The sequence below is a fragment of the Phyllostomus discolor genome, chromosome 5 (assembly GCF_004126475.2).
Source record: "Phyllostomus discolor isolate MPI-MPIP mPhyDis1 chromosome 5, mPhyDis1.pri.v3, whole genome shotgun sequence".
Classification (NCBI taxonomy): Eukaryota; Metazoa; Chordata; class Mammalia; order Chiroptera; family Phyllostomidae; genus Phyllostomus; species Phyllostomus discolor.
In genome coordinates this window covers 168,560,491-168,585,848 of record NC_040907.2, presented here as the reverse complement: position 1 = coordinate 168,585,848, position 25,358 = coordinate 168,560,491, and the positions used below count along the sequence as shown (strand labels likewise).

General features: G+C 55.9%; 1 protein-coding gene across 15 annotated transcripts in view; it reads left to right on the top strand.

Annotated features, from left to right (window-relative positions):
* Window positions 1-25,358, top strand: part of FGFR2 (fibroblast growth factor receptor 2) — a 100,119-nt gene that overhangs the window by 3,390 nt on the left and 71,371 nt on the right. For 9 of the 15 annotated variants that reach the window (XM_036027401.1, XM_028512412.2, XM_036027404.1 and 6 more), the window contains exons 2-4: window positions 1,004-1,277; window positions 23,094-23,360; window positions 24,235-24,312. In XM_036027401.1, the coding sequence (XP_035883294.1) occupies window positions 1,115-1,277; window positions 23,094-23,360; window positions 24,235-24,312 (508 nt within the window). In that variant the 5' untranslated portion in view covers window positions 1,004-1,114. The remainder of the gene's footprint in view (window positions 1-1,003; window positions 1,278-23,093; window positions 23,361-24,234; window positions 24,313-25,358) is intronic. The other 6 variants (XM_036027406.1, XM_036027408.1, XM_036027407.1 and 3 more) reach the window with 2 other exon arrangements.

The following is a 25,358-nucleotide window of genomic DNA, read 5'->3' as shown; positions in this document are numbered from 1 at the left end:
AAGTTCTTTGACTACGCTAAGCTTGGAAAATTCTCTTTGCCTTGGGATTGCACGGGTGAACAGAAGGCTGGGTTGAGCGCCCCCTTGTAAAATTTCCACTCTGAGATTTTAGCCAATGGGTCAGCACAGTGCAAGTCTCTGGCCCAATCGCACACTACGCCAGCCACTGGCATGGCATCGTCACGGGTAACTCCCCACGTTGTTTACCAGAGTTCGCCGGGGCTCCGTTTTTAACCCGCTCTGTGTAGGTTGAAGACCCCAGGGCCCGGGCTGCCCTCGGCCACCGTGGAGGGGGATTTGGGGCTTCACGTCTCTCCGTAGATCAGCCCCTTCCAATGCACCGAGGTTCCGTGCGTACCCCGCAAGTGGCCGCGTGGTGAAAGACTGCAGAGTGTTTCTGCACTTGAAAATGAATCCTGACAAGTGTAAACTGGTGGGAATTTTTGGTAGCTTTCCTGGGATTCTTTACATTTTCCTGTCCTCCTTTCTTTTCGTGCTCCAGTGCGGGTGGGGCGCTCTGCTCAGCTCCAGCCCGCAGAAATAATTCTGGAAGCCGCCTCCCTGCCCTGCGGTTCAGCCTTCCAAAGCCCACGTGGCCCAGGGGACGTGAACGAGGCTGGTGATGCCAACCCGAGCCCCGTTAACTCGCTTTTCTCGTTGCCCTTGAAACGAAGGTCACGCGGCTTCTGCTCTCGGAGGGCGGCGAAGGTGACGTGGGGTAGGACAGAGCGCCCTCCGCCTTAGCTGAAGTGGCCACACGGATCTGTGGCCTGCGTCCTCTGTCCTGTAGCTATGCTTCCTGCCTTGGTTCCTAAACAGTATGCTTTTGCCAAGACCAGCCTCACTCGTTTCATGGACCTGTGCGATGGAAAAAACACCTGGGACTTGGAGGCCAGGAAGGAGGGCACTCACAGATAATGGAGAAGCCGGTTCGAGCCCCCCTGGGTTTGATGAGCAGGCATTGGGGAGGACCACACTGACTTGCCGCATCTCTTTCCTCTAGAGGCTGCAGCAGAAGCCGCGGCAGGACCATCGGCGGCAGCACCGTGGTCCCTGAGCCCACCGCAGGCTGAAGGCGTTGCTGGCGGTCCATGCGCACAGGGGAAGTGTGCAGATGGGATTAACGTCCACATGGAGATATGGAAGAGGACGGGGCGTTGGCACTGTAACCATGGTCAGCTGGGGCCGCTGCGTCTGCCTGGTTGTGGTCACCATGGCAACGTTGTCCCTGGCCCGGCCCTCCAGTTTAGTTAAGGATACCACGTTAGAGCCGGAAGGTAAGTTCTTTAATGTCACTCTGCAAGTACCATGTGGGTTTTGGGATTTGTCTGGGGAAGTGGCACTTAGGTCCGGGCCTGGTTTAGAACCAGCTGCCCTTGGGTCGGAGAGGAGTCTTCTCGGAGCGAGGGAGAGGGGTCGCTCCTCCCGCCCCAAGTCAGGAGTTGGGAGAGAAGGTTCTGGATGTCAGACTGCAGGCAGAGTGTTGGGTTTGGTGCTTTCTCGGGGTGCGTGCTTCTCTGTGCTGGGAGGGGGAGGCCGGCCGTTCGCCCTTCTCCAGCGCCCAGGCGAGCTGTGGAAGGAAGGGCGCGTGTGATCAGGGCCAGCTGGAGCTCCCTGCGGTGGTCGAGAGGCCTTCCCGCAGGGAGGGTCTCGCTTACGCTGTGAAGAATTGCCATTTCCCGACCCGAGGAGCCACGGAGGGAAACTGCCAACAGCTGAAATGCTGACGTTTTCATTTCATTGTCTCCGGACAAACACGAGCTTTTGAAGTTCAGCCCCAGAGATCCTTGACATGTTAGGTTTTTTTTTTTTTTGAGGGGGGGGGCCTTGTGATTCACCACACTTAAGCAATACGTCACAGAGCGGCGAATTCTATTTTAGGTGAATATGAGAGCGAGCGTGCCTGGGTGTCTCCCACACCTGTGAGAACTCCCGGCTCCGGCAGGGCACGCACTGGGTGGGTCGGCCGGCGTTGGGGGTTTAATCTGCAGGGCCTCAGGGCGGCTGTGAGCACAGACTGGGGCCGAGTCACTTAACTGGGCAGACCGGACCCTCTTTCCCAGGTCCTTGCGGGCCGCCAGCAGCCGGGCCCCTACTCGGCGCAGCGTGGAAATCTGTCATCAGCAGAGAATATTGGTGGCCGCGTTATTTTTCGAGTGGTAATCCGAGAATAAAGCGGCAGATCTCAGCACTCATCGCCGCTTAATGAACCTGAGTGCTGAGAGCCCACCTGGTGCCTGCTCCGTTCTGGGCGCCCGCCGGGGTCCTGAGTGGTCGGGGGTCAGCTTGGCTGTTCTGGAAACGTACTGGGGGAGGGAGGCTGGAAGAGGACAGGAGAAGCCCGTCCAGGACGGGAGGGGATGGGAAGGAGGGTCCCGAGGGAACCCCGCCCCCACCACGCGAGCCCTGTCGTGAGTCCCGTGAGAGGACAGGACAGATCTTCTCCTGACACGGAGGCACATCACTGCCCAGAGTGGTCAGGTGACCTCAAGGGGGACCGGCGGCGCCCTTCCTACAACACAGGTAGGGAGGCTTTTAACAAACAGGTGTGGTGACCTCGCAGTGGCTTCCCCGTCTCCAGGAAGTGGATCTGGTAAGAGTCGGCGTCCCGGGCTCCGTTGCGACACCCACGGGACTCCCTCCTCGTGATGTTTGCTGGGACACAGGCGCAACGGCGACCTGCCACGGCGATGCATTTTCAAAGGGCTTAAGAGGTGCCTGGTGTCCGAACGCTGTGCCTGCACTTCTTTCGTTTCGCTAACAATTAAAATGGATGTTTCCCTAATTGCTGGTGTTCCCCTGAGCGCGTCTGGTGCACACGGAGGCCGCTGAGCCGGGGTTTCCAGCGGCGTGGTCCCAGCTACGGCCCGGGTTAGGAAAGAACTGTCATTTCTCATTTAGGCTTTCAGGGCAGCATTGTGGGGAGCTGGTTTCAGCGTAAAGTGTAAAATGGTCCTGAAGGACTGCTTTTATCGTCTTTAATTATTGAAGAAAGTTTAAAGTGTGTGTGTGCATGCAGGAAGGAGGAGGAGAGGCAGGGCGAGGAGAGAGGGTGGGCAGGGACGGTTCTTTGTGCAGAAACTGTGTCCAGCAGTGTGTGGTTGACAGCTGGTCTCCCCCACCTGGGACCTGAGGATGCCTCTGGGGCTGGGGAAAGGCCCAGGAATCCCCTACAATTGTAGGTCATGTTTTCAGAGGTCCCTCTGTGCGTTTTTCTGGGTTCCTAGTTTCTATGACGTTTGCATCAGGGTTGTGAGAGGTGAAAAAAAAAAGAAAAAGGTTTCGTGGAAAGTATAAAACCTGCAAAGAGGAGGCTTTGGAAATGTGTATAAACTCCTGGACCTCTGTCTCTCTCTCTCTGTTACCTGAGGGTTTGATCAGATGAGCTTTAGGGTCTGTTTATTGATATCACACAACATCATCTGAGGCTACGAGTATTAGTAGCCTCAGAAGCCTTCTGACCGCCTTCCTCCAAAGGTTGCCGGAGCGGAAAGAGCAGTCGGTCCAGGGCCCAGGGCGGGGCATCCAGTAAGCCCTCGGGACATGTTTTCGTCATTTTCCCCAGCGAGCTCCCTGTCAGTGGCCACGAGGCGAGTTGCTGGGAGATGGAGGGGGCCCTCCCTGTGTCCAGGCAGCTGTGTTTGCTTCCTGCAGGGTCTGCCCTGGGCCGGTCTGCCAGCCCAACACTGGCAACGGCCCACAGGAGCCCCGAGACGAGTTCTTGCATCTCGGGAGTTGTGCTTTGGTGTCAGAGGTGGTTAGGAAGGAAATCAATTTTGATGAGTAAAGCGTTAGTAACAACTGGAAGCAGGCGGCTGAGGTGCTTCCAGTTTAGGCCGTGGTCATGCTGGGTCTGGGGAACCCGGGTGGGGGGTGGGGGTAGGGACGGGGTTGGGGGAGACACTGACCCCCCCCATCCATTTACGCCCTCCTTGGTACTGTAACTGTAGCCTTGGTCAACAACAAGTTCAGCCTTGACCTTGCATTGCACAAGGCCTTATCTTGGAAGACTCTTTGGTTTGTGAATTTGGAAGCTAGGTTTAGATAATGCCGATTGGGCGCGGACACCAGAGAAAAATGTGTCCAAAGAAGAAAGTGACCAAGTTCCAGGAAGGAGCCTGAGCCCTACCCTAGCGGACCCTCTTCTTTCTGGTCAGCTCGGCTTTGTGCTTGTATCGTGTGTCGTCATATCATACCACGTATCATATCATACCACCTATCATCGTATCATGCGTCACATGTCATCATGTCATGTCGAGTAGCATCATATCATGTCATCTGTCTTCTGGACACTTTCCGAAATGGTAACAGTAGGGTTGGTTCTACTCAGCTGTCTGAAGAAAACAGTCCCTAGAAGATTTTAACTGTTAATATTCCAAATTAAAAATGGATATTTTCAATTGGCCATTCATTGTCGGGGACCAGCTGGAGGGCGAAAACTCGGTTATTGAGGCAATGGAGGATAGTCCTCAATGCCAAGTCCTGTTCCCATTGATTAATAGCCCAGTTATTTAAAGGATAGTCGAGCCTGATTGCCCCCGGGAGGAGGCAACTCTTACTTTCCCCTCCCCGTTCTTCCTGACTTTGTCACCTACTCCGGGTTAATTAAGTCATTGTTGACATTAATGACATCTTTGTTTACACCAGCCCAGTAGGAGCCAAAATAAAAGGGCTTTTCCAGCCCCAAACCCTTAATTGCTTTCCCACCCTTCACGAAGTGTGATTCTGAAAAGCAACGACCTGGGAAGAAGAAAGTAGTTTGCATGTTGTTGTTGTTGTTGTTTTGTTGTTTTAACCCGTTTTTTGGGGCAGCTTTCTAGGAGGGGGTGCTGTCCCGCACCAACCTGAGCTGGTCCAAAGTTCACCAGCGGAGTGGTTGAGTGAGGGGTCCACTCGGAGTCCGAGTCCCCCCGCCCCGCCCCCCGCCACAAGTCAGATTATTCCAGTATGGTTTATGCCCTTTGTAAGAGTATTGTAAATGCCATAACATCAGCCATACGCATTTAATTGCAAGTTAAAAGAAAAGAAGAAAGAATATATCCGCATACCAAGAGTGAGTGATTTAAAATAATCTTCTGTTTTGTATTATCTGCGTCTTTGTTCCTCAGTGCGAGTGTTAATGTTCAAGAGCTGACTGTAACTGGATAGTTAGCTTAGGGACAAGGGCTTATTCTTGGTCAATTAAACCAAACGCAGGCTTACGCAGTTAAACACACAATGAGGTACACATTCCTTATTAGTATATAAAGTATTTCACAATTCATAGACAAAGAGCTGTGTTTAATATTACTTCTAGAGCAAAAAATTGGCAAGCCCGGGGAACCGGTATGTGTGTATACTTTCTGTCCTGGCTCCCTCCGACCGAATGAGGTGTGTTCCGTCTGTTTGTTTTTAACCCCTTCAAACACCCAGCGCCTCCTCTGTGACCAGTGCCCCCCTCCCCGCTCCCCCCTCCCCCCACACACCATCCAATCAGAGATATTTTCAATACTAGACTCAACGAGTAATTACACGGTCGTGAAATAACCGAGGTGGTGTCGAAACAAGACACGTTTTGTTTCATGTTCACATTCTCCATAAAATGTATCTAGCAGCCCCTCCAGTTTGCAGTCTGGTGTGGGTGTTTAGGGGCAATTGTTAAAGGGCCACCACCCCCTCTCATCAGAGTGTAGCCTTTAAAGGAAAGGGCGGGAGATCGGCCGTGGGGTGCCCGTGTGTCAGACGAGGTAGGAAACGCCCGTGCCACGTGGCACCGTCCCGGTTGGATTCCCAGCGAGGGGACTCGTCTTGGTAGGCAGGGAAGCGGTCGTGTTTTTGAGAATGCTTTAGACTGTCCCACAGGCGGCTGCGACCCGGTGGCCTCTGTGTGGCTCGGCATAAATGCCCGTGGTCTTTTATTATTACCCTGTCCTCCTCGGAGGATGACTTTGGCCTTGGGTTTTGCATTGTTTTTATACTTTCGCTGTGTCCACGTGGGATGCACGGATAGATGGCTCTGCTTTCCCCGCTCTCCTGGCACGGAGAGGCTTGACGTTGCTAACCCCGCCTGTCACACCGGAGCCCCTCCTCCTTCTCTCTGTCTTGCCTTCTCAGCGTAGTTCCTTTTTACCGGCGGTGACTTGTTCAAGCCTATATAGGGCTGAGCGTCAAGCCTGACGTAGAAAGGGCTGGAAGTTTGGCCTTAGCCGAGATGTGGGTTTCTGATCATTATATCCAAGATGAGCAAACCCCTAAGGACTCAGCTTTGACCCGAACAGGGGCTCTTGAACTGGAGTTTTTAAAGCTATGTATAACTCATGTCCCATTTGGGGGAGAATGTTTTATCTTCACGGGAAGCCTCAAGGCTTGCTGGCAGCCTGGGAGTCCCCACGGACTGGCCACGTCCTCCTGCTGCCCCAGGTGAGCGCGGAGTGACCCAGCCAGGTGTAGTTGGTGGATGAGAGAATGTGAGGATGGGGTAGGGAAGGGAGCCAGAGGTCAGGTTCTTGAAAGAAGTTTGTTCGGGCGAGCTGCTGGGCTCTTCTCGATGATGGGCCAGCATGTCCTGGAGGTGCCTCCGTCCGAAATTAACAAAGGCCACTTTTTTAGGGCATGATGGGAAATCTAACGCGGTAGCCACACCAGTGGTGTGTGCTGTTTGCAGACTTCAGCTGCCCCCCTCCTCCCCCGCACCCCCCCCCCCCCCGCCAATGTTAACTTCAGGATTTTACCCTTTCTGTATTCATGCAAAGGGATATTTAATCCGCGGGACAGACCCTTGAAGAGCGCCTGTCCAGTGAAATAGGCACACTTGCAGGTTTCCGGTAATTTCGCTGCGGGGAAACTTGCCCCACGATGGACGGCGTTTTCCCATGGCGGGTGGGGCCACGCCCCACTCCGGACTTCCGCCACTTCCTGGGAATTGAATACTTAAAACCTCGGGTTGGGTTGGACGTGACCACATCAGGGAGCCGAGCTGCGGCATGCTCTGTCCTCGAACCCCTGCTCCAGCCGGAAAATGGCGAGTCCCAAGTCCCGTCCGAATGCAGTGCAGAAATATGTAGGGTTTCGGGTGATGGTGAGCGTGTTATATGAGGGGGTCCAAAGACAGCTCACAAGGAAAATGCTGACAGATTGAGGAATGGCGACAATGGATATATTTATCGGTATGATTTATATAGCACCTTGCCTTGAAAGAGAAAACTGGAATGTTTACCCTAATGTGATAAATGTTCCAAATTCAAAATTACTCAACTCCTTAAAAGACCAAGAATCCCTTATAAAATTAACCTAAATGCTGCATCTGAAGTTTTTAAAAAATATATAAATGAATACAGTCATTTTGAGTGGCATGTGATGTGCTTTTCAGGCTCAGGAGCTCACAGAAGGAACGTGGCCTTCGGAGCCGGGCCAGTTGCGTTTGTGCCTCTCCACTCTCTCCTGGTGCCGTGTGACCCGGGACAAGTTAGACAACCTCTCTGAGCCTCCCTTTCTTTATCAGACACGGGCTGGCACTGCACCCGTCTTGAAGGGGGAATGTAATGGTTAGATGCACATGGCATGTAAAGCCCCCGCCTGTGGTGGGTGCTCAGTGAATGATAGTTTCCGCTCTCCCCTACCCCCCTTCCTCATCAAGGTAAAAACCTGATACAGGAATTAAAGCCAACCTTTCAAAGGTGTTTGCCCTACGGTACGAAAAGATAAATCTACAGTTGCATTAATTAAAATAAAAAGAAGCTCTAGGCCCTGGATTTGTTCAACTCTTGTTGTCTTCTTGGGCGTTTGCAAGCCTGGCCTTCAGAAGTGTGGATGCCTTGCTGCTTGCAGTCCGCACGGTTCAGGGTTGACATTCATTCCCCGCCCCCCCAACCCCGTGAAGGAAGTCCGTGGCAGCTACACAGCTGTACAACGGGAACGGGGCACATCCTCCTTCTTGAGGAGCAGGGGGTTTTGGCAAGGGAAGAGTTTTCTGTTTGAGGCTTCCCACGGGTTCCCATGGGCTCTCCTGAGGCCCTGGGAGTGTTGGGGGTGAGGTGGGTGCAGCGTCGACCTCTGCTTTGGTGGTGGCCAGTGAGGGGTGCCCCACGGCCTGCGGCGGCCATCCCCGCTGTTTCCGCCCAGGCTGACCAGAGAACTGGGCTCCCGGTCTGCACAGAAGGAAGGTCAAGGGAATTGTTCCAGGACCCACAGTGCTTGGGGGAGGGGGGAGGGTGGGGGGCTATGCAATCATTTAGATGCTGTGCCCCGTGGGGATCTCTTGGGAGAGGACAAAGCCGATGGCAACGGCAACTCTCTTTACTGTTTATAACCATTAGTTTGCTGTGTATCATGTGCACTTTTTTGCCCAAGTTTTTGAGGGAAAAATAAGGATGAGCATTATACACAGGCACAATGGTTTCCATACCATGGGTATAGTAAGGGGCATAGTAACCCCGAGTATAATGCACACGAAAGCCGTGGGTGTGTATCCTACACAGCAAACACGGTGTGTTCCACGTGTCAGATGCTGTGCCAGGTACCTCACCATGTACCATCTCTAAGTTGAACATTCCAGCCGGCCCCAGGGATTTCTAGCCCCATTTTATGGACGAGGTCACTGAGGCTCTTGGGGATGACGTGGTTCCTATAAGACCCCACGGTTAGCGAGGGTGTGTGGGCCCAGGCCTTTGGGTGAATTTATTGGTGCAACAAAATTTTCCCATTTGACTCCTCCTCTCTCCTGAGCTGGAGGGTCTTTTGTGGCCCTCTTTCCTAAACCTGTCATGCCTGCCCCCCGCCCCCCAGCAGAGCCACCCCGTTCCCCTAAAGATGTTTGAAGAAACATCACAGGCAATAGAAGCGTTCCAGTTATCACCAGTCTGTGGTTCTCCTGGAATGGGCTGCAGCGGTGGGTGTGCCGCTGACTGGTTAGAAGCCAGCCCTCTCTGCTTCCCAGGAGACGGGAAGCAGCCTGCTCTGAGGCCCCGGTGATGGTGGTGACCCAGGCTCAGCCGCATGGCAGGGGTTCAGGACAGGAGGGCTGGCCACAGGTTTCTGGATGTTGGTTCGTCAGCTGCCTCTGCGGAACACAGGCGGGCCACCCCCACGTGTTCCTTGTCCCGATGGCTTCTGGTGGTTGGCCCTGGGTCCTACCAAGGTTCAGCCTTTTTGATTGTCCCTTTGATTCCGTGTCAAGTTTTTCCCTCAGCATTTCTGGTTTGCGGTTGGGCCCACGCCCGCCTGCACACACTCGTGCACCTGGGGCTCCCGCAGCCTGGAGCCACGGGGATGACAAGTGCGCGCCTGGCCTTTCTGGTGTCGGGGACTGGGCAAGGAAAAGAAGGGAAGGAAAATTCCAAGCGTGAGAGCGCAGGAGGGGCAGCAACACCCACACTTCCTCCAGCCTCAGCTAGGAAGGGCGTCCTGGGGGAGAAGGGGCTGGGGAGAAGAGCCCATTTTTCATGCAAACAAAGTTCAGTGTGGTGGTTTTAAGAAAAGCTAAATGCTGAGTGGTTCCAGCTAGCTGCAGAGCGGGAGGGAGCCGGTTGGGTCCCTGCACTTTGCCCTGGGTCACTGGCACGGTGAGTGGCCCTGGGTCACTGGCACGGTGAGTGGCCCTGGGTCACTGGCACATTGAGTGGCCCTGGGTCACTGGCACGGTGAGTGAAGACACCCAGGGGTCACCAGCATTCCGGGCCATTGTAGAACGTTTGGCTGGAAGGAGACAGGGCAGTTTTCCCTCCTAACCTCGAGGTCCTGGTGCGGCGACAGCTTCCGCCGGAGTTGGGCAGGGAACACGAGGTCTTCGGTACAGCATGCTGTTCGGACCGCAGGACAACAACGACTCCTGTGGCTTCTTTGAGCGTGTTCCCCCAGGCGAGGTTTTCGAGACCCTCCTTGGGGCCAGTCCTGTGGGGGTAGCGCGGCGAGCCAAGAGCAGTCTCAGTCCTCTTGAGTGGGGACACAGGCATTTGTCACGTAGCTGCAGACACGAGGGCCAGGTCCAGTCCCAGGCGAAGGTGCTGTGAAGGAAGAACGTGGCGTGTCTCACAGGGGCTCGGGGAACCCCCAAGAAAGAGGCCAGTGTGCTGGAGAGGAGGGCGGGGCGTCAGAGGAGCCTGAAGAAGTAGGCCGGGCTTGGGTGGGCAGGGGGTCTGTGCCACGTTAAAAATTTTTATGGGCGCCCCCAGGGGGCTGTTCTTCAAGGAGGTGGGTGCCCGCCTTAATACTTCAGCAAACTCACCGTGCTGCCTCGGCCCTACCTAGTCAGCACCAGCCAGGCGAGCCCCGTAGGCTGCCCCGTGCCCTGTCTGGGAGATGGCACTGCCGTCTGCTGTCAGCTTGTTACTAGAGGTGCCCGCCCTTACAGGCGTGCCAGCAGAGCAGGTGGTCCCGGGCAGCCCGCACTTGCGTGTGTCCTGTCAGCCTCCTCCTCTGTTGTCTCTTTCCCGGGGCAGCAGTTTCTTGCCAGGCCAGGGAGGTGGCCTGAGGGTGGGGTGGCCAGGGGACCCAGGTGGACCTGGGCTGGGCAGTGATGCAGCTCGCCTCTTGGAGGCCTCTCCTGGGGACCCTCTTCTCTCTGGAGGGTGGCCAGGTGCGCCCAGTCCATGGGAAGGCAACCCAGGTGCTTGGGAGTCCGGAGGGACCCTCCCAGGTCAGGTGCCCCCCAGGCTGGTTTTGATAGGGACCCACCCCGCTGAGAGCCAGGGGCTCTTCCACGTTTGTTTGTTTCTCGGTGCTTTTTACCTCTTCGGAGCTTTTACCTCTTTGCCAAGAAAAGGGGCCCAGGGCGGGGGAGAAAGGTTAGTCCGGGTGGCACCTATCTTAATTTGAAACTTCCTGAGTTAACGTGGTTTCAGTCCTGTGGCTCAGGATCCCCCCCCGGGGGGTGGGGGGGGGATTTTCCTTTTCTCTGCAAGTCACCAGGAGAACAAGAGATCCCCGTGGCTTCGACCTGCCTCTCTGGGCCCTTTGGGGCAGAGCCAGCTGGGGAGGCGCCCCCTCTGCCTGCCCTCTACGCGGGGAGACCTCTCCAGAGGTCATTCTGGCAGCAGCTCGCTAAAGACCCCTCGGGCCAAGCGTCTGTGCCGCCGCTGTGAGCCCTAGCACGTGGCCAGGCCCAAACTCGCCTAGGCCTGAGCTGCCAGATCAAACCCATTCAAATGAGGAGGGCCATCTGTTTCTCAGCATCCAGCTGCTGTCCCTTCATTTGCAAATGGCTGCGATGCGGCTGGGCAGCTGGGGGACCTGTCGGGGCACATCTGCCAGCTCCGAGTGAGTGTCGGCACTGGGTCCCACTGGGTCCCTCGGAGAGAAGAAAGGCCGAGCCCTTGAAGGCAACGCGCCCTGAACAATGTGCCCCGAAGTCCCCCCGGCTGAAAAAGCAGGAGGCAGCCTTGTCCTCTTGGCATAACTCTAGCCCCGCCCCCTTCCCTTTTCCTTTGTCCCTGGGGCTACTTTAAAAGTACTCATTGATTCAGAAAATTCTTAACTGAGGAGGGGCCGTTCCATGGGTGGGGGAAAACGTTAAATAGGATTTGGGCGTCAGTCTGACCCTTGAGGGGGTTGCAGGGCAAATGTATCCACTGAGTACACATCTCTGATGGACTGCTGATTTATTAACTTTGGAGAGAGAGGAGGAGGAAGGGGGAGAGAGAGACCGATGGATATCGGTTTCTTGTTCTGCTTATTTATGCATTCATTGGTTGATTCCTGAGTGCACCCTCGAGGGAGACTGAACCTGCACCCTTGGGGTATCGAGGTGACGCTCCAACCCGCTGAGCAGCTGGCCAGGGCTGACTGTTCGTGTCAGTACTGGGGAGGTGCGCTGTGCCCAGCAGCGGCTTCTAGGAGCCACAGGTGACACTAAGTGTGGGAAGGCCCCTGGAAACTTGCTTCTGGAATGTGGTCAGAGTGCTGGTTTGGGACATGCTCCCCGGACAGCAGGCTGAGCGCCCCACACGCTGGAACCCAGGTCCTGAAGCGTGTGGGCTGTGTGAGGCCCCTTGGCCACCCGTCCTCTGGGGTTCGGGGTTCAGGGTTATTCCCTGCTTGCCGTGGGGCTGTGAGAAGTCAGCCCTGAGCCCTGCTGGGATCCTGTTCTCAGGGGACTGCTGTGGGGGGGAACATGCCCCCCACACAGATACTATCAGATTTGCTGGCGGGGTGAGTAGTAGATGGTATTTAACAAGCCACGGGCCTCCTCCCTTAGTGGAGAAATCAAACAGGTGCTGTACACGGGTGTTGATAGTGATGAGCCTCTCAAGATCCTTGGGTGTTTAGTTCTATTTGGGAACATTCCAGAAATCCCTGCTTAGGTAATGCACGTATATTCGAAGTGACAGATTTGTTCATTTGAAGAAAACCCTGTTTTAAAGTCAGAGGAATGCGAATTGAGGTTCCCACGTGGTTGGGAAAAACAGCCTGCCGATCAGTTAGTGTTAATCTGCAGCCCGCAGAGAGAGAGAGAGAGAGAGAGAGAGAGGAAGGGAGGGAGACCCGGGCCCGCCCTGACCCGGGCCGAGCTGCAGGCGGGCAGGCAGGGGACTGTGTCCCCTCAGATGTGCCTTCCACCTGAAGGTTGATGAAGACCTTCCCAGGGAGCCTGTGGGTTCGTCCTTGTGGCGACCTTGACTGGCCGTAGGCTAGCCTGTTGGCGTTTCCTTGTTCTATAAAACCAGGACGCTGAAGTTCAGGGATGTGAAGGGGCCGCCCAGGTTGACGGGGCTCATCCCAGACTCCTGTCCTTGGGTGTTGCCGCTGACGGCCATACACTGTGGCCCTCGAACCGGTGCCATCAGCATTTTTTGGGGACTTGTGAAAACTCCAGCATCCCGGACCCCACCCCACGCCTGCTGACCTAGAAACTTCAGGAGTGGAGCCGGGGGGAAGCTGGGTCACCAAACTGTCCAGGTGGTCTTCATGCAAAATGAAGTCTGAGAGCGCTGCACTGATCCCCCCCCCCCCTCCCCCCTAGGAAGCCCTCGGTTGGACTAAACAGGCGGGCGAGGGAAGAAGACTGGGTCTGGTTGTGTAGGTACTCGATGGAGGGACGGGGCCCCAAGTGTCTTCTTAGAGGTGAGAATGGGGAAGTGTCACAGAGGAGACGATGTTTGAGCTGGGTTTTGAAGGCTGAGTAGGAGCCTGCCAGGCGGGGAGTTTCAGAACAGGGGGTGCAGGGAGAGGGAACAGTGCTTGTGTGGGCAGGCAAGCCCGGGGTGTGAGGGGGGAGCGTGGGGGTGGACCTGGGGCCGGCAGCAGCCACGGCCTCAGTGTGGGCGATGCTCCTGGGTTTTACCCTGCCGGCGCGTGGAAGGGTCTGTGCCCTTTTCTCCTCTTTCCTTTTCTTTCTTTTTTTTAAAAGCTTTTCTTTCTTTTTTTTTTTTTAAGATTTTATTTATTTTTAGAGAGGGAAGGGAGGGAGAAAGAGAGAGAGAGAAACATCAATGTGCAGTTGCTGGGGGCCATGGCCTGCAACCCAGGCATGAGCCCTGACTGGGAATCGAACCTGCGACACTTTGGTTCACAGCCCGTGCTCAATCCACTGAGCTGCGCCAGCCAGGGCCTTTCTTTTTTCTTTTTTTTTTTTAAAAGGGGAGGTTAGAGTCACTTTTCAGAAGTGAATGGTGGACCACTCTGGTGGTCCATAGTGGACCCATGGGGTGAACTGTGAGTGATGGGCCAGGGGCTTGTGGAAGTCACTGGGCGAGACGGTGGAGGGCTGGAGCAGACAGCAGACCCGGCCCTGGCTCGCGCCTGAGAGCTGTTTCGGAGGTAGAGTTAACTGGGGCCGGGATGTGGGGGCCGGCGGGATGGTGGGCAAGAGGGAGAGGAGGGGGCGTCAGAGCCAACTGGTAACCGCTTGGGTGGATGTTTTGTGCTGACACCAGCAAGAAAGAGGCCAAAGGAGGCGGAGGAGGGGGAGGAGGCTTAAGGTCTCTTGCTTGTTTTGGATAAGACTCTCTTCAGACATCCAGGTGATGCATTCCCTGGGGCAGGTAGAAATGTGAACCTGCAAGCAGGGGCTTGAGAGGCCTTGACAAGGGCGGTGGGGGTAGGGGAGCTGCAGGGGTGGAGGGGGAGAGCAGCACGTGTAGGGGAAGGACCGGAAGAGCCGGCCAGGGTGGAGTCCTCTGCGTGTCCACAGATACGGGGCGGGCAAGGAGGCTCCCGGAAGGGCAACAAGACCTCTGTGACTCGTTCCTGTTTGTAATGCGCGCGTGCACACACACACACACACACACACACACCCCACGCAGAAAGCAGAATGACACCGGGCAGTTAGGCACTGCACTCCACGATGAGACTCTAGAATTGGAGCAGCAGGTTCCTCCTGCCTGACACCCCATCTTCCCATGCTGAAGGCCTCGCCGACGGCTCTGCTTTCCCCCGGGCCGAGCCTGCTGCCGCCGGGGACGGACGGTCTCGGCAAGGAGGCCTCCCGGTGGGTGGCCGACCCGTGAGCCGGGCGCTTTCTGTGAGCCGTCTCGTTCATCACGGCCCCCAGCTTGCGGGTGAAGAGCCGTGACGTGGTGAGAAGGTCGAGGGGGCTCGTCCCAGGTCACATGATTTGTATGTGGCCCCTTTGGGACTCGGGTCTGTTCTGAGTGCGTGCTTCTGACGTCCCAGCCTGTCCTAGCCTTTTCGGGAGGGTCGGCAGGGAGGGGACCGAAGCGAGCCTGGAGCCCTAACACTCCAGTGTCCATGGAGGACTCGGGGAGCAGCTGTGGGAGTCGGAAGAGCTTCTGACAAGACAGGCAGCTTACTGCCGTCTGCGCGGGGCTGAGCGCTGTCGTCTGAGCTCATGGGCGCGAATGTGCTCCAGGTTTGAGGGTCAGGTTTTCAGAACCGGAGATCCCCTGCATTCAGCCACCTCTGCAAGGCCACCCTTGACCTTAAAGACTGGGTTGATAAAAGTCAAGGCAAATCCTCTTCCTTCCTTGGACTCCTTGTGAGGTTCAAACCCCGCCCCCCAACTCCCTCCCTGCTTGGCGGGGGGGGGGGGGGTACCACAGGAGATTCCCAGGGGCCCCTGTAGGTCGGCAGGGCTGGCGTTTCGATGAGGAGGTCGGTGTCCCCTAGGACACTGTGCCCTCGGACGCCCTGAAGACCCCGAGAACTGCCAGCTTCCTCCGCCCTGTCCGGCGAGTGTGTTTCTAGAAGGCCGGAGGCCCGGGGCCCAAAGGGCCAGGCGGCCAAGCGCCTCGTCCCCTCACTGCGCACCGGACCTGGGGCTGCGGGCCCCTCCGATGTAACTGCCAGCGCCGCCACGTTCTGCATCCCGGGCACCGGGTCGTCTCATGGCCCAGCTCGTTGGGACATGCTTTGCGAACAAAGAAGGGGCTCAGTGTTGAAGTTCTCAGTGGAGCAAAGAAAGGGAGGAGCATCAAGGGATTTATGCCGTCGACCCTCTTGAGGTCTGACTTCCGGTTGCTCCTGCGGGGATTTTGCTCTTGTGAATATGAGAGTTTGGTGCAAGTGTGGTGACCGGGGAGAGAACCTGCCCTCCTGTTCTCTCTCGCTCGCTCTCTCTCTCTCTCTTTCTCTTTCTCTCTCTCTCTCTCTCCCCCCCTCCCTCCCTCCCTCCCTCCCTCCCTCTCCCTCTCCCTCTGTCTCTCCCCCCCACCCCAGCTGAAAACGTCAGGATCAGGGAGCGGGCTGCTGACCAAACAGGGCCTCACTACTTGGTGACCGCCCCCCCCCCCCCCGCCCCAATGAGTGTGTTCTTCAGCACTGAGCTATTTCTACATTTGTATTTTCTCCCTTCGAGCCTGGAGAGCTGTTTGCCCCATTTCTTTGAGAAATAGACAGACCTAAATTATATGACGGGTGTGCCTAAATATATAATTTGTGATGGTTACCATGTTCGAAGCATTAGCCATTATTCCACCCGATTGTCAGGAATGGGAGTGGGTCTGGAGTTTTCTCTGGGACAGTCAGGCTGCCGTGGCAGGGGTGGCCATTAGTGGCGGTCACAGCCCTGTGGTCCTGACGAGGGGGGTGTTTAAGCCCTGACATGTGTCCACAAGGCACCCTGACGCCCGGTGGGGGGGTGGGGGGGAGCAAGTGCAGCGGCCGCTCAGCCCGCTCGCTGACCTGCGTTCCATTGCTCTGACTTTCTCGGGTTCTGTCCTCCTGCTGGCAGCGTGTCTCGAGGTGGAGACCTTTCATCTTTTATGTTGTGCAGAGTATGAGGAACAAGTAGTACCTATGCCTTATAAGGTCTCCGTTTGATGTGAGGGTGTTTTCCTCCTGCCAGTCTGTTCTTGTAGGGCGGGGGTGGGGGGGGGAGCTTTGAGGACGGCTGAGCTGCAGCCGCCGGCTCCGTCGCTGTCTTCGTTGCCCACGTGTCTGCAGAGCCCCCGAGCTGGGGCCCTGGAGGGCTGTCCCTTCCGAGTTCACGGTGGGCACCTCCGTAGCTTTCTCTCTCTCTGTTGGAGAGTTTTGATGCCAGCGAGGCCAGAATGTGCCAGTGAAAAGTAGGGGTTCCTCTCTTCCCAGAGCCCCGACACTGGAAGTCATTGACAAACTGCTGCAATGCCGGTTGTCTGTCTGTCCGTCTGTCCAGACTCCCTCCATGCCAGGGGTGCCATGTGCACAAGAAGTCCGTATTCCACTCCCATGGACAGGACACTGGGTGCCGGCCAGGTGAAAAGTTCTTCCCAGGACTGGGGCATGGCCGCTGCAGGCCACCTGGAAGAACAGGAGGGTGGCTCCAGGTGACCCGGAGCCGGCAGCATCCTCTGCCACGTCCTTGCCGCGGGTTTCCCCGCACTGTGACATCGCAGGGACATCGGCAGCTTCCTTCTGTGTTTCTTCTGTCGGGACACGGGCAGCCCCACAGCGGGGCCATCCGCTTCTGTTGCACCGGGCAGCCGAGGATGAGGGTGGCGCTGGGAAACTGAGGCTGCCTTGCAGCCCCCACCCGAAAGGCTCCCCCAGAGCTGCCGTGGGAGCTCCAGGCTGTGCCAAGAGCCCCGGGCTCGCTCTGCAGCCCACGCCCCTGCCGGGGGGGGGGGGGGAGCCTCCGCTGCACTTGCACCTGCCTGGCGTCTCGCCCTCTCCCCCGCCCAACCCCCCTCCCCACCCAGCCCCGGCTAGGAATCTCTTTCTGGATTTCTATTGCTTCCTTCCTCCTTTCTTCCCCTTTCTGCAGGAATGTGTTGAGGGTTTGAACTCCCTTGACTTTCTGAGAGGGAGGTGCACCCAGGGACTCGTTCTGGGGGTGACCCCAGTCCACCCTTGAAGCCGGGGTCCCCGTTTCTTAGCTGCGATTAACCTTGACACTTGAAAGGACACCGTCCCGAGGAAACCCCAGAAAGGGCCTAACTTGTGGAACGGGATGCAGAGCATTGCCCCCCTCGCACAGCCTGCCGTCGTCTCCCCAACAGTTTAAATCTGCCGTCCGCTCCCCGCAAAGCGATCGGACAGGCCGGACACGGGGTTCCCATCTGTTCCCTGTTTGCGCTCGGGCGCCATTTCAAAAACCACATGGGGAAAGTTTATGGGCAAACATTATAAAAAGTGACAGTGTGAAGTGCTGCTATCGCTGGCTTGGCAACGGAACGTGTTACCTGAAATAGCTTACTGTTCCAGCCCGTCTCCCGCGCCGCCGCGGCGGTCTCGGGGTGACCCTGGCGAGGCATTTGCGCTCAGCCAGGTGTGTGTGCGATGAAGTCAAGGAAGCCACCGCCTTCTGGATGTCACGAGAGTGCACCTCACACACACACACTCACACACACGGCGAGAATTTGTTTCCCTGTGTGTATCCACACGGGAGGATTCATGCAGCCTGTGGCTGGTGACATCAGTGTGACATCACTCGAAGACATGAGGTCATGGCCTCTTCTACCCTGATCCCCAGAGGGACTTGTTTGTCTGGCCATTTCGGGTAATGGACAGAGAAATGTCCAAACCTACTGTGTGTGTGTGTGTGTGTGTGTGTGTGCTGGCTTTCTCACTACTTTTCAAATTTGAATTCACAGCATGAAAGATACGTAGGAACATTTTCTGTCTGTCTGTGGAAGCCTTGGAAAGAGCATTTGCTGTGTAGCCAAGTGGCTTCTGGAATCTTCCCTCCTCGTGCAAGCAGGGCCGGGGAAATTGTCAGAGGGTGCGCTCCTTGGGGGTTTCTCCGCGCTCCTCTGCATCGGAAAGGTTAGAAGCATGACGTGGCACCAGAAAAAAGTGAATCTGGGCAATGTTAATGCTGTAAAAGGCATTATTTAAATCTCCCAGGGAACCCTCAGCTCTGTGTCCACTGTCATCTGTTACACAGCGGCGGGAAAGGGGGGTGCCTCAGTGTGGGGGGGCCGGCTTGAGCAGGTCAGGGAGGCTGCCGGGTCAGGCGGATGCGGCCTTGCTGATGTCAGAGGGGGCTGGCGCTTTGTCTTGGCGCCAGGGCAGGGAAGTCCCGCCGCACAGGCCGTGAGTGGGTGGGCAGGGACGTCACCTGAAGGATGCAGGTGAGGGAGAAAAGCCAGAGCTCCCAATGGCCGCCCTGGGAGGGGGCAGGGACCAAGCTGCCTCCGTGAGCTGTGCGGGGTCCGGGCCAGGCCTGTGTTCTGGGCACTGTGGCCTGAGTTGTCTTTGAGGCGGGAACCTGCAGGCTGGGTGGCGTGGGAGGGGACCCTGGTGGCATCCTACCCCTCCCCCCATGCACCCCACTCACCCTTCCGGACTCTGCCTCTTCTCCCTTCCCCTCCTTTCTGTTGCTTTCAATGGCTGTCTTCCCCCCAAGACGCCCTTGAGGTCCTCCTGAGAGGCACGGTGTGGCTGCCCAGTTCCTTCAGCAGGGTTCCCCAAGGACACCGCAGACCCCCAGATAAACCTTTTGTGAAGTGGCCACTCAGGCGAGGGGAGAGCATGCGCTTTCTGAATTGACCGCGGTAGCAGTTACTGGCTCGGTTTTGCCAAGGAACATCATTCTCTTAGCGATGTGTTTTGGGGAATTGTTTACTGTCCTTGAAGCTTATCTTTCTTTTTTTTTTTTTAAGATTTTATTTATTTATTTTTAGAGAGGGAGGGGAGGGAGAAAGAGAGAGAGAGAGAGAGAGAAACATCAATGTGTGGTTGCTGGGGGTTGTGGCCTGCAACCCAGGCATGTACCCTGACTGGGAATTGAACCTGCGACACTTTGGTTCGCAGCCCGCGCTCAATCCACTGAGCTACGCCAGCCAGGGCTGGAAAGCTTACCTTTCTAACTGGAGACCTAGGTAACAGTTTTGACCTGCTTTTATTGGAAATAAAAACCACTTTTAGTGCTTCAAGTCAGCTTACCGGGCCATCGTGACGGGAGCCCGCCAGGAAACTTGTATCTATGGGTGGACAGATCCAAGTATTTCCTGTTTGCCCTCTGAAAGGAGTGGCGCTCAAGGTCATGGTGAGCGTGTTCAGCCTGGAAGAGTGACAGTGATAGTGACTCTCCTGGGCCCAGTGGGTTCTAGTTTGGAAGATCAGGTTCGTGTTGGTTGGCTCGTTGGATTCTTACAAGATGTGGTCCCAACCCTGGCCTGCAAACCGAGAGGTCACAGGTTCGATTCCCAGTCAGGGCACATGCCTGGGTTTCGGGCCAGCTACCCAGCTGGAGGCATGTGAGAGGCAGCTGATCGATGTTTCCCTCCCTCTCTTCCTCCCTCCCTCCTCCTCTCTCTAAAAATAAATACATTCTTTAAATAATAACAATAAAAAAAGACATGGTCCCTGCCCTCCTCCTTCAATCTGCAGGGGCTGGTGTCCCCTTGGCGATGCTGGCCCAGCGGCTCAGGCTCACTGGTTTCAGCTGGACTTGGCGGCTTACCTGTTCCAGGTGAAGGAAAGGGTTCTCAGTCAAATGTTTTTCTTTAAAATCAGAGAAATCACAACCGCACCTTTGTGGGGAGAGATTTTTCTGCCCCATAATTTCAACTGTCTTGCTTCTCTCTTCTGCTTTTTTTTTTTAAGCAATAGTTACTTTTTTAAAAAGATTTATTTATTTATTTTTAGAGAGGGAAGGGAGGGAGAAAGAGAGAGAAAAACATCAATGTGCAGTTGCTGGGGGCCATGGCCTGCAACCCAGGCATGTGCCCTGACTGGGAATCGAACCTGCAATGCTTTGGTTTGCAGCCTGCGCTCAATCCACTGAGCTACGCCAGCCAGGGCCTCTGTTCTGCTTTTTAAACAGTCTTAGCGCATTCCTCTGCCTCCATGACACAAGGACGTGGCTTCTCCTTCTCCAGGGCTGGAACGGCTCCCCGTCTCTCCTGTCAGGGAGAGAAGTGTGGCCATGTGCGTCCACCCGCTTCCCTGCTCAGTGATGATGGCTTGATGACCCATTCTGACTCAGAGGAAGGCCAATGCCATAACATTCTCAGTGACTTGTAATCATACGATGATGTAGTTGCAATAAATACTATTTCATGACCCAGGCTAACTCCTGTAAATTCATTCTAACACTGTGGGTGCTTTTCCGTAATTAGCTGTGGGAAACGGGGGACCCAAATGACATCTGGTCTTTGCTTGAACCAGCTACTGAAATGGTTGGACCAGGTGGCCTTTCGGGCCACGTCACTTCTGACATTGCATGAGGCTGGGACTCAAGTATGCGGGGAGACGGTCTGAGATTTGGGGTCATTCCCTATTTTCTCCTCTATCTCGTGCTCTTTGTCCCCGTTTTTCTTTTCCTTTCCCTTTCCTGCCCAGTCTGCAGAGTTGGAAACCTTAGCTATTAGTCACTCAGTTCAGTCGCATCAGGACGTAAGCAGCCTCGGGGCTTTCAGCCCGAGCACCTTCCACCTGAGTTCCCAGCATCGCCTTTCTTCGAAGGGCACTTGGCCCCTCGCTCCTCTCTGGCGAAGCCTTCCCTGACCGTCCGATGGAGACGCTGGCAAACTTCGTGTCAAGGGCAAGACCCTAAACGTTTGAGGCCTTTGTGAGCAACTGCTCGGCTCTGCCATCGCAAAGCGACAGCAGCCCGGCACGATGACCACGGACCATTTTCACTGGGGAAACAAATGAGTGTGGCAGTGTGCCCGTCGGGGCGGGGGTTGGGGGGGTCCTCCAGCTCCGTCGCTGGAAAGAGCCCTCCCCCGCCTCCTCTGGGGGTGCCGCTGTCTTGCTGTATTCCACCTGACACGTATATGACCACCTCCCGTACCTTGTATTTTTTGCAGATTTTATATTTATGTCTGCTCCCCTCCGCTGCCCACTGGAATGAGAGTTCCTCCCCTTTCATTGCAGGGACTGTTAAGTGCCAGGGCTGTTTTTCTTCCTTGTTGCTGCCTGAGCACCCGGAATACAGTGAGGCTCGTAGTAGGTGTTCAGTAAATGATTGCTGAATGAGGAGGAACAAACTTGAAACTGAACCTGCCTGTCTGTCGGGCTTTCCGTCCTTGTTTGGGGGGGCATGGGGGTGCATGTTAAACTCAGCTCCTGTTTTCTTCCTTTTGTTGGGGCTGTCGTTTTCTGTTCACGTTCTGTGCCACACCTGCCCCTTCTTGGGGTGCATGCCTCCGGAGGCGCCCCTCTGGGGGCCCTGGCCGTCGTCCCGTGGTGGCTGTGGGTGGCAGTGGTCAGGAGGTCAGGAGGTCAGGAGCGATGCCGGCGCCAGGGGCGTGCAGCCCTGGCCGACCCTTCAGCAGTGGGGCTGAAAGGTGAAGCAGCTTCGTTGCGACCTGATTTGGGAGATGCATGCAGACCACACTCAGAGGACAAGCGACCGTGATGTCGTCCAGATTTGGAGCCGTCCCAGAGCCGGGAAGCCTCTATGTTTCCCAGACCTGGGACTTGGGGTGCCATTCACAGTTCTCACCTGGAGGACTGGGAGCCAGTGGATTCACGGACCCGCGTGGGTCCCAGCCCGCCGTGGCTCTGGCTGTTCCCCTTAAGGGTTCATGGTCCCTTCTGGCTGCGCACAGAGGGTACACAGTGCCCTCCAGCCCTGCATACCTGTGGACTGGGGTTCTGTGTTCAAGGCTCCAATCCGAGCCTTGTATCTCCCAGGGACAGCCCCGAGGGAGGGGCGGGGCACAAAGATGGCTGCTTGTTCTAAACCTTCCTTCCCTCTCTCCAGGGTCTTGGTGTCTTTTCAGAGACAGGAAGGTGGTGACCCACTTCCCTCCAGGTCAGGGTGACCGGGGACAAGCCTCACCCAGGACTGGGGACTGAGGGGTTTGGGCTTTGCAGGATAAAATGTGTTTAGCAGGGAGGCCAGGAAGGAAGCCGTAGCCCTAAAGGGACACAGGCAGAGGCCCGAGGGGGCTGGAACCCAGGGTGTGTGGTGGGGGTGGGCAGGACCGAGCCTTTAATGGCTGGGAGGGTGGGGGGCGGGGGGGTTGGTGTTGGCGTGCAGTACACTTGGTGGATTTGTTTCAGGGTCCGTTTATGTACCATGGAGACCGCCTCCTTGCTGTCCGGGGCGTTTTACATTTTGTTTCTGGTGTTACGAGCTCTAGGCTTTTATCATGTTAGGAAAAATAGCTTGTCCCAGCATCAAATTCAGTCTTCAGTCCAGCAACGCTCCAATCTGAGCTCGCAAGCCCACGAAAACCCAGGCGGTGGTTTTGTGGAAGGACCCACTCACTGGTTTTGAGTGGGAAGCATTTCAGGAAGCCTGGGTTTGTGACTACAGGCAACTTGTAGCACAATAAGTGGGTGTGTGCGTGCGTGCACACACCTGTGTGTGGACACAGTCCTACAGCCATGTTGAGTGAAGAAGTTTGTAAAACGCACATTCTGACACGTAAAAAAACGCCACACCGAGGGAATTTCTCCAGGATCGCATGGCAGGCCCTTGCCGGCGGGCTGCGGATTGTCAAGGGACTTAAAAGTTTTCCCGTACAGTAGCCTTCCCTGCTGGGTCCCGGGGTTGTGGTTAAAGCCCTCCGGTGTGGGGTCACTCGGCGGGGCCGCTTCTGCTGGGGGCTTCCTCTGGTTCCTGTTTCCCACGCTCCGCTCTCTGCCCAAACGAGGGCTGCTCCTGGCTTCCTGGGGGTCTCGGTGGTTTCGGGGGGAGAGGCCAGCCTTGCCGGGGCCATTTGCAAACGAGAACTGCTCTCCTAGGGATACGGGGGCCTCTAACTGACCTGTGTTGGATGGACGTTCTCTCCTGCTCCTCCTTTCCCACCTGTCTCCATCTTCTCTCTCCCACCTTTCTGCAGAGCCGCCAACCAAATACCAAATCTCCCAACCGGAAGTTTTCGCGGCCGTGCCCGGGGAGTCGCTAGAGTTGCGCTGCCAGTTGAGAGACGCTGCCATGATCAGTTGGACTAAGGATGGGGTACACTTGGGGCCCGACAATAGGACAGTGCTTATTGGGGAGTACTTGCAGATAAAAGGCGCCACGCCTAGAGACTCCGGCCTCTATGCTTGTACGGCTGCTAGGACTGTAGACAGTGAGACTGTCTACTTCATGGTGAATGTCACAGGTGAGTCGGCCCGCCAGCCCTCTGCTCTCTCTCCTCTGTAGCCGTTTTCTGGGTCGAATGTCACCGGGCAGGTGACGTCCTAGTGGGGTCTGCTCCTTGGGCGCCAGGCCCAGAGCTTCCACAGTCTGTTACCTTTATCTGCTTCTGAAGTTCTTCCTCGGGACCTGGTGTATCAGGGAGGCCGGTCATTGGAGGTGACAGGGTTCTCATGTGCAAAGTGATACTTGAAAGACAGCACGCTTTTCTAGAAGAACAACGCTCTTCTGGCCCCAACCCCTGCCACCGGCACCCATGGCATGTAGAATATAGGATGGAATTTGGGTGCTGAAGGTTTCGGGTTTCCTTGATTAAAACTGAATTTCTCTCCTGGATTCTCCTTTCAATGCAGTAAGGGGGGCTGCCTGGGCCCCCTGCTTGCTGGCCGAGTTTAAAGTTTTGTTTTCACAGTCTCAGTAAATGGTGGGAAGACCACACAGGAACGAGTTTTCCTAGGGACTAATAATAATTCCTTCCTCGAGGGAGACCCCCTGAGCGCTGAAAGGTTTCGCTGGAAAGAATCTTTGGTTAGCGCTCTGCCCGAGAGTTTGCTGGGGACTTGAGTGCCATTTGCAGCTTAAAACCCAGTTTCTGTATATCCAGCTTTGTAGAGTGTTTACATTAGTGAGAAAGAAAGGGAAAACCATTGAGAATCTTAACACAGACCAACTGTCTTCGTGGAGAGAGAACCGAAGCCGCGGAGACCATCTAACCGAACGCGGTCTCCGGCTTCACGCGTGGGTTCTGGGCCGCCGCCACCCCGAGGGACCGAGCTGTAGGTGCCGGGAGCCTGTTGCTCGGCAGACACACAACCACGGGTCTGTTGTTTTGCACGCAGATGCCATCTCCTCCGGAGACGATGAGGACGACACAGACGGCTTCGAGGATTTCATCGGCGAGAACAGTAACAACAAGAGTAAGTAGCAGCCGTCCCCCCGGAGGTCCCCGCGAGAGGAGAGCCCGGTGGGACGCCCTGCCTCTAACCTGTCTTCCTGTCGACTCTTCGCAAGGCCCCGCCCTTGACCCTCCCCTCCCCTTTCTCCGCTGTGTCTACTCCCCTGACTTTCAATTCTGAGAATAAACCAGTGTTGCTGTACACCTTCCGCTACTGTCCGTTTGTCCTTTCTTGTCGTGTCCGTAAACCGCTCTCCTGTGAGCGCAGTTACGACTTTTCTTTCCTCGGTTTTCTCTTTCCCTCTGGTTTCTCACTGTTTGGGGACACGGCAGACCCCCAGAACATCCTGGTTTTCTCTGTAACCATCGATGGTGCCATACTCACCCCAGGGATACTCCGCTGGTGGGAGGGGATTCTTCTTTTTCTCCCTCCTCTGGGATGCATTGGGCCGTTCGTCCTGTGGAACAGTGGGCCATGTTTGATTGTCATAACAGGGGCGGGGTGCTAGTGGCGTCCCGTGGGTAGAGGCCAGAGGGGTTGCTAAAAATCCTACGATGTAGAGGATGGTCCCATGACCAAGAATGGCCTGGGTGGTGTTGAGAGTGAGAAGCCACGGCTTTTAAAATACTGTCGCATGCGGAGCAGAAAGAAGGAAAGTGTGCCTTCCCTGGCCCATAGAAAAGGGGGCCGATGAATGCCGTTGGCTTCGTTAAGGGCAAATACCAAGCACTGACACACGGGAGGCCTTTACTTGATGAGGAAGCATGGCTGCTCGGAACGGGCAGCAGCTACGGATTTGAGCCTGAGTTCAAAGCCTGCCACCGCTTGCAAGTTGGGTGACCTTGGGCAAGTCATGGAACACCTGTGCCTCGGTTTATTCAACTGTAAAATGGGAATAACAACAACATCTGATGGGTTGTTAGGAAAATCAGATGCGCTCCTATTTGGACAGCGCTCAGAAAAAGATTTGCGAGCGTACAATAAAGAAGATGATACGGAGAATTGGTTGTGTTTTCCAGTCCCGTGGCTGGCAGGGTCCCAAAGCGATGCTGTGCTCGCCACTGGCG